This window comes from Macrotis lagotis, chromosome X (assembly GCF_037893015.1).
Source record: "Macrotis lagotis isolate mMagLag1 chromosome X, bilby.v1.9.chrom.fasta, whole genome shotgun sequence".
Classification (NCBI taxonomy): Eukaryota; Metazoa; Chordata; class Mammalia; order Peramelemorphia; family Peramelidae; genus Macrotis; species Macrotis lagotis.
In genome coordinates, this window is record NC_133666.1 from 295,214,121 (window position 1) to 295,232,362 (window position 18,242).

At 35.1% G+C, this 18,242-nt stretch overlaps 1 protein-coding gene across 10 annotated transcripts in view; it reads right to left on the bottom strand.

Moving 5' to 3' along the window:
- Nucleotides 1-18,242, bottom strand: part of NEDD4L (NEDD4 like E3 ubiquitin protein ligase) — a 448,524-nt gene that overhangs the window by 104,124 nt on the left and 326,158 nt on the right. For all 10 annotated transcript variants that reach the window (XM_074207342.1, XM_074207347.1, XM_074207343.1 and 7 more), the window contains one exon: nucleotides 8,086-8,136. In XM_074207342.1, coding sequence (XP_074063443.1) covers nucleotides 8,086-8,136 — 51 coding nt within the window. The remainder of the gene's footprint in view (nucleotides 1-8,085; nucleotides 8,137-18,242) is intronic.

An 18,242-nucleotide genomic window follows, 5' to 3' on the forward strand; every position in this document is an offset into this window, starting at 1 on the left:
TGACTAAATTTTGGTATATAAACTGTCAGCTGCAATTTATAGGATACAGATCTCAATATAATATAGCTGATTAACTTTAGCATTTTAATGGCCAATAGCAAACTGTCATGCCTAGCTTCAATTAAAACTACTTTGGGTAACTTCCAATTTCCCAATTTTTACTGATGACAATAATACTACTCAGGCTCTAAACCTTAAAGTATTATCCCTCTCCCTCATACCTAATATCAAGACAATTGCCAAACTATATCTTCATAATCTTGAATCTGTCCCTAACTTACAACACCTCTCATTTATATTACTTCCATTTTAGTTCAGCTGCTCATCACATTTTGCCTTAGATTATTATAATTGCCTTCTAACTAGTTCTTTCCCTGTTTCCAATATCCCTCAGCTCATATTCATCTACCATGCAGCTAGGAAAATAATCTTTCTAATACTCAAATCTAAACAGATTGCAATGTCAACACACCCAAGAAAAAATGGTTTCATGAATCACTGTAACCAACAGAAAATATGATGCAGTAGGCATCTTTTGGTAGTTTTGTATAGTCTTCATAGAGTTAGTCTTTTTCTTTAATAACAGTTTATCACTAGATCTATACACAAAGATTTTTCAGTTCAACTATTTAGATGCTATACTCAATGGGAATAGATAACATCTGAGAAGCAAGAATCACCCATAACCCATGAAGAAACAGTAAAAAAAATAGACTTTCATAGAGGTCCCTCCAATAATAAAAGGAAACAACTCGAGTCAAAAAAAAATCAGAAATATATAAGGAGCTAGTGTACAAAACAAGAAATACAAATAATCAACTTATTTATTAGATTAACCTCTCTACCATACTCTGCTCAAACCTAATTAGAACATAATATGCAACCAAATACTAAATTCCTCCTGCTTCTTTAAATTAATTCTGTGGAAGAGCTGAACAATAGTAGCCTATAATAGCATAACAGGATTATAAAACTGGAAAAGATCCTAGAGATTACAAAGATCAATTCTCTCATTTCCTCCCAGGCAACTAAGGCCAGAGGAGATCAAATGACATACAATTTAGGGTCATTCACTTTAGCACACTGGCCAGGGGATAATGACAAAATTTGGAGCTGTGAGCTAGGTTAGCACCATGGTAAGAAGAACATGAAGCCTCTTCTACCCAAACTATGCTGTACTGCCATGATTGGCAGTATATGGTGAGGATGTTTGAAGAACAAGAAAAAGGTACTCATTGCTGACAGTTTAATAGCCTGGCCAAAAACCTTTGCAGCCGATTTCAGTTTGTTGTATAATGATTTGTTGTATAGTGATTCAGACCCAGGTAGACTCTGGGATACCAGAAGGGTGAGTCTGACTTGCCAAGAGCTTGGAGAATTCTTTGTATCTCTCTCTCTCCTGGTAACATCAATCACTTCTCTGAATATCTCTAATGGTACAATGAACCTTAAGAAGGTGTTAAGAGTGCCAAAAGGACTCTGTTAAGCCTGAGGACTGCCCACTACAGTTAAAAACTGCAGTTGGCACTAAATCTACTATACTTTAGTCATCGTATCTAAGTCTAACATGCTGTGTTTATTTCCGTCTCTGTGGGGTTCTGTCCTGTGTACTGTGGCCATGCTTGCTGGCTGGAGGGGTCAGTTTTCTGGCAAAAAGACCACTCGAGACAGCCAAGTGTTGTATTTTTGATATGGCAACTGAGATTCTGAGGCCTCATCAACCTTGGGGTATGTTTGGGCGTCCCAGACATAACATACAGTAACAAAGCTGGTTTAGACCTCAGCCTACTTATGTGCTTCCACCTCTGTCTAGTCCTCACTTTTTGCTTGTTGTTGTAAATGCCAACCTTCCATTTTCCATGTTCTTTTCTATCTACCCTACATACAACTTTGATTTTGAAACTCAAGTGGTTCACTAACATAACTCCATCACCACCAACTCCCACCCCAAAAGACATTTTGAAAAAAATACATCTCATTGGAGTGGAGAATAAAAGGTCAAGATTTTAAAAACTAAATTCTAATTTGTATCTCTTGTTTTTATAAGACCTAAGTGGTCATATCTGTCCATCTTTCAATAAATAAAACAACAAGCATAATGAAAAGAAGTGAATTTGAGGAAAAATAAAATAAAGAGAAAGATGGGACCTATTTCAGGCATGATAGGATTTCTTTATTTTGTAAAATTTTTATTTAAGGCAATGGAGTTAATTGACTTGCCCAAGGTCACACAGCTAGCCAATTAGGCTGAATTTGAATGCAGGTCCTCCTGACTCCAGGGCAAGGGCATGATAGGATTTCAGTGAGGGAAGACTGCTTAGTAAAGTTGAAAAAAATTAAATTTGTGCAGAGGAACAGACCTGAGTTCTACTTCAAGATTCTAGTTCTTCTACTTATTACTTAAATGACCTTGGGCAAGTACCTTAACCTCTCTAGAACATGCCAGTTTCCTCATCTGTTAAAGGAGGTTGTGCCTTATGACTGTGCAGACCCCTCATATCTCTAAGTTTATCCTCTGCTTTTGCCAGCACTTGGAAACTCTAATGTCTTAAATTTATTAATAAATTAAATTATTATTAAATTTAAAAAATCACCTCCAATTTCCACTCTATATTATTGCTATTTAAGGAATAGCTAGAGTAATTTTCCATTTGGGTGAGTCTTTTCCCCCCCAGAACACTAGAGCTTAGATCATGAATAGGTAACACTTCAGATTTCAATTCATTTTCATCTATTGGTAGAATGCCAGAATGGAATCTCAAGTAATGGTATGTAAGGACTAACAGAGTGTTAGTCCCAGGTCCCAAGTGATTAGCATAGGGGACTAAAGCCCACTAAGAGATGCCAGTGTTTACTATTCAGCATTCTTCCACAAAAGAATCTGCTCCCAAGTGAATCCAATAAGACATGGGGACTCCTTGGCCAATTTGTATTTCTGAAATGGTTCAACATGAAAGTTTCATTATAAAGAATGGCAAAATATAGTTTTACATTACAAATGCTGACACCCAGTGCTAACTCTGCCAATGGTCTACTAGAATTTTTATGAGAGATTATTTTGGTGTCTGCTCAAGGGAAAGAAAAATATACTACTTGACTACTTGTGAAAGGGGAATGATTTGAAACCTTAGCTTCTTTTTACAAATACAAAATGGAATTTTTTAATTAATAAAGTTAATTCCTACTATTGAACTTTGATCTGTTATTTATAGATTGCTTTAAGTCACTTATTGTGATCAAGGATTACTCATGGAGGAGAGGGAAGAGAAAAGATCTTTTATTGTGCAAGAAAAAGTTAAAAGTCAATCTTTCTTGAAGTAATTTATTCTTTTAAAAGTGTCAATAGTTGTCAACTTGATAGAAATGTCATACAAAAGGCTATGTCACAAATAAAAGGGTGTGTTGAGTTAGCCAAATGGACAAAGTATAAGTACTTTGGAAGACTCCATATGGACACAGATAAAAGGTGCTGAGAAAAGATGGATACTTTTCCATCACAGTGAATCACTTAGCTCAGAGATAAGCCATGGATAGTTTATTAGCTAAATGAAACAGAATTCACAAACATTAATGTACATTCAGTATATATAAAAAAATTAAGAATAAAATGATCACCTCAACCATATGTACTCATCTGAATGGTTCTACATATCAGAAGTGAAGATCAAAGCTATAGAAAGGGGACAGGGTAAAATAAAAATAAGTAATAGAAAGGTGATAAATTTGAGGTATTAAGTGTTTTTCCTTCTTTCAGATTATTACACTTTTCCAAAAAGGGCAGAGATTTGAATTGAGTTGAATGTACACTATCCTAATTTAGAATTTAAATGTCTCTGCCAGGGACTACATTTTCCTAGCAACTTAGACCATCAAACATTCCTTAATAAGTAGAAGTTTAGTGTCTTCTTTTCCTGAAACCATATTTCTATATCTCTCTCTTGTCCCTAGTAGCAACTTCTTCTGACACCTCCCACTCCTAATTTAATGTTCCTAACAAAAGATGTTCTCTACTTACATCTCCTCCTCATAGAACTTTCCTGTTCTTTCTATCTTTTATTACACCTTCTTTGTGTCATAGATTGCTTTGGCAATCTGGTAGAGTCCTATAAATGACTATTCAGAATAATATTTAAATAGAAAAATAATGTACTTAAGAATATTTTTAAAATAATTATGCTAAAATAGTTACTAAAAAGATAAAAAAAGTTAAAGGTTCACAGACTCCCCACCAGGTTAAAAACCTCTCTTCTAGTGCCTTCTGCTTTAAGGGTATATTTGATATTTGATCTGTATGTCTTGTGTATAATTACTTATATAGATGTTGTCTTTTGCATTAGAATTTAAAACCTTTGAAGGAGGGCCTGACTTTTTTTGCTTTTGTCTTCATATTTCCAACACACAGCACTGCTATGTACAGGCAATTAATAAATGCTGGTTAATTGAATGCTAAATAACCCCAACTAAATCCATGAACCTAATCTAGCTGCATAGAACCAGTATATTGGTACAAGTCAAAAAAAAAAAGACATTGAACAATCTTAATTAACCTACACTTAATTATAAACTAATCAAATCAAAGAGATTTTATTTGTTTATAAAATCCTTCCTAAATGTCTCAATGTGGTGTTTCATTGTGGCCAGGTCAGTGGGATACAAATTTTGCCAGGTTTAATGGAGAAACAAAGGGCTTGAAGAGGTCCTTCCTCCAAGAACCAGCCTGAGCACGAAGGAGCTCATCACCAGAGGGCTTTTTTTTTTTTAAAGCTAAAGACTATTCTATAGGGCTAAGGCTTGGAAAGACTGCAATCAGTCTTAGGAGAAAGAAGAATCCACCCTGAAAAAAATCACAGATTTTTAAAGTAGAGGTTCTAAATTTTTTCTGTTTGTCACTGAAACATGTACCAGTCTGATGAAACCCTTCTCGCAATAATGTTCTTAAATTCAGAAAATGAAATATTTAGGATTACCAAGGATAATAATCATAATAAAGTATAGCTAACAATTTTTTAATAAATTCATAGAGCTCAGGTTAAGAAGTTCTCTGTCTAATTGGGAAGTGATCCAGCCTTTCTGGAAAACAATTTGGAACTATGCTTAAAGGGCAATAAAACTGGGCATGCCCTTTGATCCAGAATCCCATTACTATGACTTTATAATAAGAAAAGGGAAGAAACCTACATGTACAAAAATATTTATAGTAGCTCTTTTTGTTGTGTCAGAGAATTAGAAACTGAGGGGATGCCCATCAATTGGGAAATGGTTGAACAAATTGTAGTATTCGAAGAAGACCACAGCATCATCATGGAGGTGATGCCATAACAAGAACATGAATTGGATTTGAGTAAGGGTGTGTTATGCTAAGTCACCAGCCTCTCTTTCTCCTCCACAACCATCTGGATCCAGTTGCCAGATGTGAATCAGGATGACTGGAGATGGCCCTGGATGTGAGGAAATCAGGGTTAAGTGACTTGCCCAAGAGCTAGTAAGAGTCATTTGTCTGAGGTCAGATTCAAACTCCTGTCCTCCTGACTCTATCCACTGCATCACCAACCTGTCCCAAATTGTGGTATATGAATGTAATGGAGAAGTACTGTTATGTAAGAAATCATGAACAGTCAAATTTCAGAAAAGCCTAGAAAGACTTGCAGGAACTGATGCTGAGTGATGTGTACAGAACCAGAAGAATATTGCACACATAATTCGGTGTGATGATCACCTATGATAGACTTGCTCTTCTAAGTAATCAAAGACAATTCCAAAGGACTTGTGATGGAAAATACCATACACTTCCAGAAAAAGAACTATGGAATCTGAGTACAGAATAAAGAATATTATTTTCAATTAAAAAAATTTTTTTATGTTTTTCCCTTCTTTTGTTCTGATTCTTCTTTCACAATCCGATTGTATGGAAATAAATTTAACAGTGATGCAGCTATAACCTATATTACAATAATTACTCACTATTAAAGGGAGGGGAGGGGCACGGCTAGGTGGAGCAGTGGATAGAGCACTGGCCTTGGAGTCAGGAGTACATGAGTTCAAATCCAGCCTCAGACATTTAATAATTACCTAGCTGTGTGGCCTTGGGCAAGCCACTTAAACCCCCATTGCCTTGCAAAAAAAAAAAAATCAAACAAACCTAAAAAAATTAAAAAAAACTATTAAAGGGAGGGGAAGACGGAACAGAAAAAGGAAGAAAATGTGAAACTCAAAACATTACCCCCAAAAATGAATGTTTGAAATTATCTTTGCATGTGGCTGGAATAATAAATAAATGCATAAAAAAAATTCTGTGTCTACAAACTTATCACCCCATACATATTTTGATCAATTATATTTACTTCTCACATTGTAGTTTCAGTTATAAATATTACATTTTAAAATAAATATTTTTTATTTTAAATTTTTTTAATTTGGGGCAGCTAGATGGCATAGTAGATAGAACACTGGTCCTGGAGACAGGAGGACCTGAGTTCAAAGACAACCTCAGACACTTAATAATTGCCTAGCTGTGACCTTGGGCAAGTCACTTAACTCCACTGCCTTGCAAAATTTTTTTTTATTTTAAAATATTTTAAACTATTTTAAAATATAGATACAGGGCAGTTAAATGGCACAGTGGATAGAGAACAGACCTTGGGGTCAGGAGGACCTGAGTTCAAATCCAAACTCAGACACTTTAATAACTGCCTAGCTGTGTGACCCTGGGGGCAAGTGACTTAAGCCCATTGCCTTAAATAAAAATAAAGAATGAATAAAATAAAATAGATCCACACAAATGAGGCTTTTAAAATAATGAGACATTTTCTTAAGGGATGTCTGATTTTATAGCCATTATTTAAAAGATATATGTCTGTGTCTTTCTACAACAACATATTCAAAAGTGCAGATACCCCTTGAATGCTTAAAACTGAAAGCTTCAGATTTTTTATACAAGCTGGGCTGTTTGGAAATAAACATATATTTGAAATCTTTCATTCTTAACAGGATCTCTTAGAAGAGTTTTTGCTATAACATTCCTTTGAGAAGTTTTAGAAGCCTTCCTTGGGCAGCACATACTGTCTGGAGAGAACTTTAGGTCAACCCAGTAATTAAGTTGTTTTCTGCTGTTTTGAAACTGTTTCATTAGTGAAAAATCTATTTCACCTATACCCACCTGTCATTACAAATGATGGTCACTATAAAGATGATGATGGGTGAATGGTGATTCTAAAAGGTAACAACAGACATCACCCTGCCAAAGAAATGATTTTTTATTCAGTGCTATACTCTTTTTTTTTTTTTAGGTCAAGGCAAATGGGGTTAAGTGGTTTGCCCAAGGCCACACAGCTAGGTAATTAGAAAGTGTCCGAGGCTGGATTTGAACATGCTATACTCTTAATAACCCATCATTTTGTGTTACAGGTAGGATGAAGAATAGGTCAGAGGAAGGAAACTAGAATTTGAGATGTCATCTTTTTCATTAAGATCTTCTAATCTTTTCTCTTACAGAATATATGGGTGTTATCCCTGATCATTATTCAGAAGCTAGGAGATTCAACTGTTTTACTTCTCAGGCAGAGAGCAGTGACTTCTGTAGTACTATCTCTGTCCATGCCCTCAGTGGTGATTATCTCTGCTAATTGGAAAATGCTGAGGTAAAATAGGGAGGCTCCATTTTGAGAAAGTAATCTCAAGAGAAAAAAAAATAAAGATATATTCTTTTCCTGTTTAGTCTGGATAAAATTACTTTACCTCATCCCCCAGTTTCTTAGGAATCAAGGGAAAGGTTAATGAAAAATGGAACTATAATAAAGAACAAAGCTCTGAGACACATAACAACTTGGCTAGAAGTAGAGTTAAAAAAATTTGAACTGAGATTTTGGAAGTAACTGATATTGATAAGCCAAACATTGATTTACAGTTGAGCTTTCTCTTATCTTTCTAAAATGAAATTAAGGTTTTGTCAGATTTTTTTCCATCCTACCTTTCATTCCTCACTAAATTATAAAAAATACTTTCCTAAAATTCAGACAACTATCAAAGGGCCTCAGTTAAAAACTATTTTCTATCACATAAAACATAGGTCAGTTAAAATTTCCTTACCGGGAGATGACTAAGAGGAACGTCCACCTGTCCAAGGAAGTCGTCTCTTGTCTGTTAATAAAGCAGAGAATGAGCAATCAGTTTGTAAGTCATGTATTGATGAGATAGCAATATTTCAACATTTTGAAAGGAGAATTTTTAAAAGAGGAAGCAAAAGAAAGAGGGGGAATATCAAAATTAGAAGTGCCTGAAATTATTATAGGGCTGATAACAAGATACAAATGGGAATGAGAACAATTATTCCAACAATCCTAAAGGTACATTTATAACTTATTTCCAAACTTTTGAAATTTCATTTGGTGTTTGTCACCAATATGCCATTGGATTGTCATTGAGATAAATGAAAAGAATCTTAGGATGGACCAAATTCAAAATTATGTTAAGTTGGGTGGGAAGTCAGAATTGAACCTGGATGAAAAAAATCTAAGAACATTTATTTTGTAGCTATATCCATGATTTCATATGTACAGGTAAAAGAAGCAAACAAATCACATGATTCATTTAGATTTAGGAATTGTGTAATTCTAAATATATATATGTGTATATATATATATATATATATATATATAAATAAAATAAACACATATTATACATACATACACATATGTACAAAGGAAGCCTAGAATGGATAGAGAGCTGGCATCAAAGTTAGGAAGACATGTGTTCAAGTCCTGCTTGGGACAAATATTGACTTTGTGAGATATACATGTCTATTTTAGTTATATATAATTTTCAGATCTGGCTATATCACTCAGAAATCATAGGAATCTTTGTTTGATATGCTTTATAAATACAGTATCAGCTACTAAGCAGCATAAGTGAAACAGGCACAATTTTTGCTGTCCAAATTATTGTCTTAAATGTTTTTTAAAAAAATTTTCCAAGTTATTTCCATGGATTTGAAAGATCATTGAAAATATCCTTAACATTAACTTACTTTTAATTCACTTTCTTTTTAGAGGGCACAATATATAGTGAATAGAAATCTGGTCTCAGAGTCATGAAGACAGTCTAAGTACTGTCTCTGACATTTTAATACTATGTGATGTTGGACAAGTCTGAACTGATGCTATCAGTACACCCAGAGAACTCTGATACTAGATATTGCCCAGCAATTAGTGATCTGGACCACTGAAAGGAGCTTCCACACGGAGAATCACTCACACTAATGAAATCATGTGTCCAGTTCCTATTCAGACTCATACACATATACATGTACACACAGGTCCTCCAAATCTATCACAAAATGCAAACAATCTCTTATTGATTTGAAATCTATAGAAACTGGTCACAGTCATCATATAGCAGATAGATGAAATACTTCACTCTGGTGAACAGGGTTAAAATTAACATTCAGGTTTTGTGACTATGTTGGAAAGATGTTGGTCTGTTGACATACACTGATCCTCTACTATTAAAAACAAGAAGGAAAAAAAAAGAAGCTAAGTATAAATTGGATTTTTAAAGAAAATTTACTCCAGGTTAAAGAACAGAAGCATGCATTTTGTTCTTATTGTTCAATCAAAACTGCAGGAATAAAGTTGATTATTTTTTAAATGTCTAAATGATGATAAAAACCTGATGGTTTCAGTTTTTCAATGTGGTAGAGGAAAAAAAAACAACCCCATTCTGATTCCTTTTGAAGAAATTTTAAATTTTCTTTATATTATGAGATTTACTGACAACACGTAAGACAAAGTCTTTTATGATAAAACAGAAGATCCTGCCTAGATCTTACAATCATCTTCTCCAAATAATATGTAGTAGAACAGACTATAGTTGCCACACTTACATAAAAAAATTTGGTAATTGCAATATGGATAGTAAAATCAGTAGGGTATATTTACAAAGAACTTAAATGTTATCTCATTTGATGCTCAGTCTAATGGGAGTGGGCACCACATTATGGTCTTGATGGGGAAACTGAGAACCAGAGAGGTTAAAAAGCTTTTCAAAGTTATAGAGTTACTAAATCATTACTTATTTGAGAAATGCAAATTAAAGCTTCTCTGAGGTACCACCTCACATCTCTCAGACTGGCCAATATGACCAGAAAGGATAACGATCATTGGGAAGGGTTGTGGGGAAGTCTGGGACACTATTACACTGTTGGTGGAGCTGTGAATTCATCCAACCTTTCTGGAGAAAAATTTGGTGCCCAAAGGGCAACAAAAATATGCATACCCTTTGATCCAGCAATACCACTACTGCGTCTATACCCTGAAGAGATGATGAAAAGGGGTAAAAAACATCATTTGTACAAAAATATTCATATCAGCCCTGTTTGTGGTGGCAAAGAATTGGAAATCAAGTAAATGTTCTTCAATTGGGGAATGGCTTAGCAAACTGGTATATGTATGTCATGGAACACTATTGTTCTATTAGGAACCAGGAGGGATGGGAATTCAGGGAAGCCTGGAGGGATTTGCATGAACTGATGCTGAGTGAGATGAGCAGAACCAGAAAAACACTGTACACCCTAACAGCAACATGGGAGTGATGTTCAACCTTGAAGGACTTGCTCATTCCATCAGTGCAACAATCGGGAGCAATTTTGGGCTGTCTGCAAAGGAGAGTACCATCTGTATCCAGATAAGGAGCTGTGGAGTTTGAACAAAGTGCAAGGACTATTCCCTTGAATTTAGAAAAAAATACCAATATCTGATCTTGTTATCTCTTATACTTTATGTTTCTTCCTCAAGGATATGATTTCCCTCTCATCACACTCAATTTGGATCAATGTACAGCATGGAAACGATGTAAAAACTGATATATTGCTTTCTGTGGGGGTGAGGGGAGGGAAGTAAGATTGGGGGAAAAATTGTAAAATTCAAAATAAATAAAATCTTTAATTAAAATTGTAAAAAAAAATTATAGCATTAGCAAGCAATAGAACTGGGAACCAAGTCCCAAGTCTTTTGCTTCCAAGTTCTGAGGTAGCCCAGAATGTAAAATAATACCCACGGTTGTCAGCAAAAATTAGTATCAATTTATTTTACCAATAAGAGGCCATGAGAATAATTTTCATTTCACACATAAAAGCTCCACACTAGGATATGCATTCAATCTTTATGGAATTATTAATTCATGGACATGAATCAAATATACACACACACACACACACACACACACACACACACACAAACAAACATGCTGCCTATCCAAAGCATCTGTCTCCCCCTCTCAAACTTCTTTAGGATACATTAAAATGATGGATAAGTCTTTTGAAACAATCAGCATTAGTACTATTCAACAAAACATGGAACTTGAAATAAGCATGAGCTTACCTTTTCCAGGGAACCCATTTAGACCATGATCATTGCCCCACTTGCCAAGACCTTGGCATGCTTCTCATTCAAGAACTACATAGCTAAGGAAGCTTTGAAAAAACACACAACTGTAAAGACTGAGCAGTGACTCTTGAGTGACCCCTTCCAAGTTTGAAATCTAAAGATAACAAACTCACTTGCCAAAAGTCTTGATTTTTAATCCCACTGGTCTTTTTTTCTTAAAAGGAGATTGATTTGTCAACAGATACATGGAATTAGAAGGCAAGGGTCTATGGAAAAATCTCACTTGAATAATCATGGTAGGTTAAAATACAATTCACTTCAAAGAACACTGAGGGCATGAAAACTCTTCCTTAACCTGGCATCAGACAGAGGGGCAAAACTAGATACTGTAGGCCCAGGAAAACTACCCATGTCCAGAATTACTTGAGAGAGTCAAAGGAAACAATAGTTAATGATAACATTGTTTTATATTCTGATAGGCAAAAGATTCTAGAGTCTTTTATTCAAATGCACTAATCCTCAGTAATTTTTTCATATCCAGTCACATTTTAAGTAAATTAAACATTAGCAAGCTAGAGAAGAAAAAGCTCAGGAGGATTTAAATTCTTTAATTTGTGGGTGGGGGTTAGGGCGACTATTTGCATGGCTTTCTAGCTCTTTGTGTTTACCTGTCCCTTCCTTCCTGTGAAGAAATGGCCAAAATGCCTCAGTTCCCACTGTCTCTCAGGTACTGTTTCAAAAATGATTTTCCTGTGTATTATAATAAGTGTTTTTAAAAAATTACATTCAAATCTAGCATGCATCTCCAATATGTATATCATTACTTATTTATCAAATATTCACAGTACAACTTTATTAATATTTATGTGCATTATAAAACTTCCACCAAAAACAGAAATTCTAAAGCAATGTGATCATTATGAACTAATTAACATTTGGTCCCAGAGTCAATAACTGGAGTTATTGAGTATGAGAGTGATATAACATTGCTAGTTAGGATACTGATAGAACTGGGGAGCCCTGAGTTATTCCCTCCTGCTCCTATGACACTAGATAGGAAGGTTTTCAGCAAAGAAATTATGGAACATTCCTGGGAGTAGTTTAAACTAAGTTTGTCTACAAGGTAATTTTGTCTGAAACTCAAATGTGAACCCCTTTTAGTCCACTATATATAATGAAGCTTAATGAGATCTTTAATGCAGATTACAACCTATCCAGGTCGACTCATCTTTGGTGACTTATTTTGACCTGCCCAATAAAAAGGATGGGTGAAGAATTTTTATTCATTGAACATTATCAAAGTGTTGAGATCAACCACTATGCAGAGACTGTGAAAACTTCAAGATTATCTTCAGAAATGGAAAGGGGGTAGATTTTATTGATGGCATCTATATACCTAGTGCTAAGGGTTCCTGTGTAGCATTTAGATGATAACTACCCCCAAAGGAATAGGAAAGGGAAAGGGTGGAGAATATGCACAGCCCATGAAAAAAGGCAGAATGAGTGAGTTTGGGGGCCTAAGGGTAGGGTGTTGGAGACAAATCCTGTAATTGGCTACTGCAGGAAGGGTAGGATGAAATCCATCTTATTCTCTGATTTACTGATTCCATACTCTTTGGTATTAGGCTATTGATGCTGAGTTTGGAATTAGTGTTGGAAGATGAAAGTCAAAGCTCTTGGTTTGGCATTCAAGCCTCTCAATCATCTGACCTCAAAGTCTATGTTTTCATTTTCACCTCTCATTACTACTCTTACATAAATCTCATTCTCCTGCCAAAATAAGCTCCTTCATAACATGAGAGTAATATTATTTGTATTATCTTAGGAACCTACTAGGAACAAAGGTCTGTGGAAGGTGTTGAGATAAATACAAAAATGAAACTATGACTGTCCTGATTATCAAGTCCCCTGGAGAGATATTTACAATATGCACATGAAAAAGTAAACGCAAAGTAATTTGAGGAAGAAGAAAGTACAAGAACAAAAGGCTAAAAGGATAGGGCACCAGAAACGTGAACAAATCTGAGAAGTGTAACAGGCAAAGGTAAGGAGGGAGAAATTGCATGTGGAGATAACAGTTGTGTATGGGGGTGGGGGGGAGAGATGGGACAACAAATTGTCTATGGAATAATAAAAATAGTCAGTTTGATGAGGACATATAATGTCATATGAGCCAAGAAAGGTAGCCTAGAGCCAGATGTTATAGCCTTGAAATTCCAAGGTCAAGAGTTTGTGTTTTAAGGCAACAGGAAGTCATTAAAGACTTTTGAGAAAGGGAGAAGCATGTTTAGGCCTGTGCTTTAGGAAGTTTATTTCAAAAGCTGTGTAAGTATGAATTAGGAGAGGGAGAGATTAAAAACTAAAAGAACAATTAGGGAAGATGCTGCAATAGCCAAAGTAAGAACAACAGTGTTGGCCAGATGAGTAGAAAAAAGGACAGATGCAGAGGTATATTTCTAGTGGAACTGAAAGTACTTCACAAATTGGGGCTTTGAGGGTGTGAGGGATGAATAAGCCAGAGATGACTAAAGTTACAAAACCAGGTGAACAGAAGTATCATGATATCCTCAACAACTTGGTATTTGGATTAACTAAGCTTGAAAGCTTGAGATACTGATGAGACTGAATTAGAGGTTTTCAGCAAGTAGCTAGTGATTCAGGACTGGAATGTAGGATTGAGACTCAAGACAAAAATTTGGGAGTTGTCTGTGTAGAGAGACTATCTGGCTAAATGGAAGTTGATAAGGAGAGTGGAAGTAAAGAGAAGAGAAAGAGCACAGGACTGTTCAGGAAAACCACAGTTAGGGAACCAGAGATGGGTAGTCATCCAAAAAAGAGGGCAAAGAGGGAAGAGTAAAGTAGATAGCAGATCAAAGAGAGAACAGGGTCATAGCAGCTGAGGAAGGAGAATTTACTAAGGATAAGGCAATAAGGGGAGAAACAGTTGAGAAGTCAAGGAAGATGAAGACTGAGGATAAATTCAGATTTAGCAATTAAGTGATCCGTGGCAATCACAGAGAGGATAATTTCAAGAAAGTGGTAGAGGAGTGGTCAAAGTGCAGGGGATTTAAGAAATAAGTGGGAGGTGAAGCCAAAGAAAATTCATAAAAAACAATTCCATCTAGAAGCTTTGCAAATTAAAAGGATATAGAGGTTAGGATGGTCAATGGAAGGAGTGGCAAAATTAAATGAATGTCTGAGGATTATTTGTAAGCAGTGGAGGTAAAAAAGAAAAAAGAAAAATCTATTCTAAAATAATAGATTTGTTTAAGGAAAAAACTTTGTGAACCTTAGAGCACTATAGAAATGTGGTATACTATTCTCTATATATTAAACCTTGTGCTTTTATGGTTGCTTCATCTTTGTTCATTCTTTGAGTTTGCCTAGATTCATCTTCCTCCATCTTTTCCCAATCTATTTAAAGCTTCTTTTCTTCAAGGCTCGGTTCAAATACTTGCTTCCTCCATGAAACCTCCTATGACCTATCAAAGCTCTCTCCTTATTCTGAATTCCTAGACTATGTTACTTACTCTATGAACTGCTCATTGGGATTGTTCATTATCTTTGTTTATGATTTAATTTAACAAATAGGAAAACTCATTGAGCTTGAAGAATGAGACCTTTGGAGTCTCCAGAAGCTAACAGTGCTTGGCATGAAGAGCATTCAGTTGCCCAATTCCCTAATTTCTAAGATTCGCATTTTAAAATATTTGCAATCCCATGAGTTTCTTATGAAATGTAAAATTTATAGGGAACCAAATATTTCCAATTCTATTTGGTGTGTCATCTCCTTCAAAATCAAGCAAAGTTCCCAAATTGATGCCAAAAATTTGCAAAGCAATTTTCAATTAATACAGGGACATGGAGAAGAATAGGAGTTGTGTGGTATGACAAGAATATGAGTAGAAGAACTGAATTCAATTCAGTTACATAAATATTAACTAAGTGCCTACTATATGCAATTCAAATGAACCCCAGAGGTATTTGAGATAATATACATTTGGTCTGACTTAAATTACTTCCATCATTATTGCTAATACTACTGTTATTGGTTGTTGTAGTATGTGTATATCTAGAAAGAATCAGTTATAAGACTTGCTCCCTATAAATGATACTTTCCTATTTGTCTCTTAACTTATTACCATAAGTGCAAAAGTTAATTCTTATCTATTTTAAATGAAAAGAATTATAAATGTGCTACCCAAACAAGTAATTCCACTGGAATCCTAAGACTACAGTTGGGGTTCAACTTGTAGGTGTTTTACAGGAGTGAATGCTTCATATCATTATTTGCTCTTGTTCGTTGTTTGTTTTCAAAGAAGACAAATGACATCATGTGGAGAGATATTCACTTGCTTGTGGATTCTATTTAAATAAGGCAAAATCTCACAAAGTGATCTTCCTTACTACTCCTCTCTCTTCAAAGTTCAGTGGCAAGACAAAAATCAAGATGATGGAATAAAACAACAATGCAGTGGATGAATGTTGCATCTTTGATGTCTGACCAAGCTCTAAGTGCTCTACACTAAGAGTAATCATTACTTATAATTGGGATAAATTAGCAGCCTTCACAATAAGATCGGGGTGAAGACAGGGATGTTCATTAACACCACTATTATTCAATATTTTATTAGAAATGCCAGCTATTTCTTCAGTTGGAAAAACAGGGGTCATAGTAGCAGCTAGCCCCTAGGACTATTGTGAGCATAAAATTAAATAGCATTTATAAGGTGCTTTGCAAATCAAAGTACTATATAAATGCTACTGTTGAGTGTTGATGCTGTTTTTGCTAGAGTCAAGTGAGCTATTTCCTCCTCTAAAGACTGATTCACATCCCATCTAAAAGAAAATTAATATAGGCCAAGTCCAAAGCAAAATGTAAATTATGTTCTTGGGTCTAGAACAACCTTTAAATAACTATAATTAATGATGAAAAAATGAAATCAGTAAGTTATCACATAGTTAATCTGGAGAGAAAGAAGACAATTCAGTTCCAACCAAAGATTGAATGCTTCTCTGACATTCTCTAGAATCTAAATGTAACTGAAATTTGGTTTGTTGATTCTTTCCCTTTGTGCTCGGAGGACCAAAATGACATCTCTATGTTGGGGTCAAAGTACAGGGTATCTGGCTGTGACTGATCAATCTTAGTTTAACCTTTGCATAGAAACAAACACAAATGTAATGTCCAGGAATGCAAACCTGTAGCTAAGTTGGATCTCAGAACAACCTTAAGACTTCTTCCTTTGTAATTGGGTTTTCAACTGCCATACAACACAAAAAAATTATATTTCTCTCAGTCTCTTACAATAGTTAAGAGCTTCACACCTCATATATCTGGCTACATTATTTTGAAAACAAACTGCAAATTCATACTTCAGGATATTCCAATTTAGAATCAAAATCAAGTTCATTAAATTCCTTGAAGCATACCATGGCTACTAAATAAATAACATCAGAGTTAATATATAATGTTCTCGGCATTGCAATTTTTAAAAATTTCTAAAGCAGTTCATGTGGAATAGTCTCACTACTAAAATTAAAAACAGCAATTTTTTTTCTAATTACATCAAGGGAAATTTTTGCATAATTAAAATAAAGCTGTTTACAAAATTACTGAGGCGGCTAAGTTATTCAGAATGTCAATAGTTGATCATGTATAGAGCAAGAAATGGACAATACCAGCTGCCCTAAACAGGTGCTTTACAAGTGAGTGGGGGAATGGAGTGGGTTGAAAGATTCATGTTTCAAAACAGTCCATTGTTGCCAAAACTACTGCACTCATATCCACTGCAAAATATTTGTGTCAAAAGCATCTGAATGGTCACAGCAACCTTAATTCACTTAATACACATTCAACAACAGAAGATATCATCTTAAAATACTTCCTTCTAAAGTCTTTGCAAAATTTTCAATGAGATTTCAAGTCTTTTTTAAGTTGTCTAAGGAACATTGGTTAAATGACTGACCTAGGGTCACATAACTCCTCTCAGAAGTAGGAAATAAACCAGGTCTTCCAGACTCATTTGATCCACTACAACTCAAGATCTCTATAAGATAAAGAAAATTATATTTTGAGTTACATCAAGAGGGTTTGGAACTAGTTTGTAATTGAGTTCAATTGATGATTTGATTATTACTTTGTTTGATCACTTTCAGTCTTGTCTGATTCTTTGTGACCCCATCTGGGGTTTTCTTGACAAAGATTCTGTAGTGGTTTGCCATTTCCGTCTTCAGCTCATTGTACAGATGAAGAAACTCAGGCAAACAGACTGAAATGACATGCTCAGGATGACAGAGCAGTTAGTGTCGGATGCTGGATTTAAACTCATGAAGATAAGTCTTCCTCATTCCATACCCAAAAGTAAGTATTGTGCCATCTAGTTGATTAGTAGATTATAACTGTTTATCATTTCAATTGTATCCGATTTTTCATTGCCCCTTTTTGGGGTTTTCTTGGCAAAGTTACTAGAGTGATTTGCCAATTTCATCTCTAGACTCTTTTACAGATTAGAAAAATGAGGCAAACAGTATTAAATGACTTGCCCAGGATCACACAGTTAGTAAGTGTGAGATTCAATTTGAATTCAGGTTCTTCCTCAGTCCAGGCCTGGAACTCTATCCATGGTGCTATCTAATAATACACATCCTTAAAAAATATGTTTGCTTTATACATTCTTAAATCAATGAGGATGGTTAAGAATAGCTCCAATCCCTGAAAAAAAAGTTTGTTTTCTATGTTTTGCACCTGGGAGAATAAAAAGGAAAGCCTGAGGAGAAAAATACCTCTCCTCCACACCTGGAGGCCCCTAGGAAGCAACATAGAGAATTTTCTACTAATGTTCTCTGGTTATTAGTGCCAGC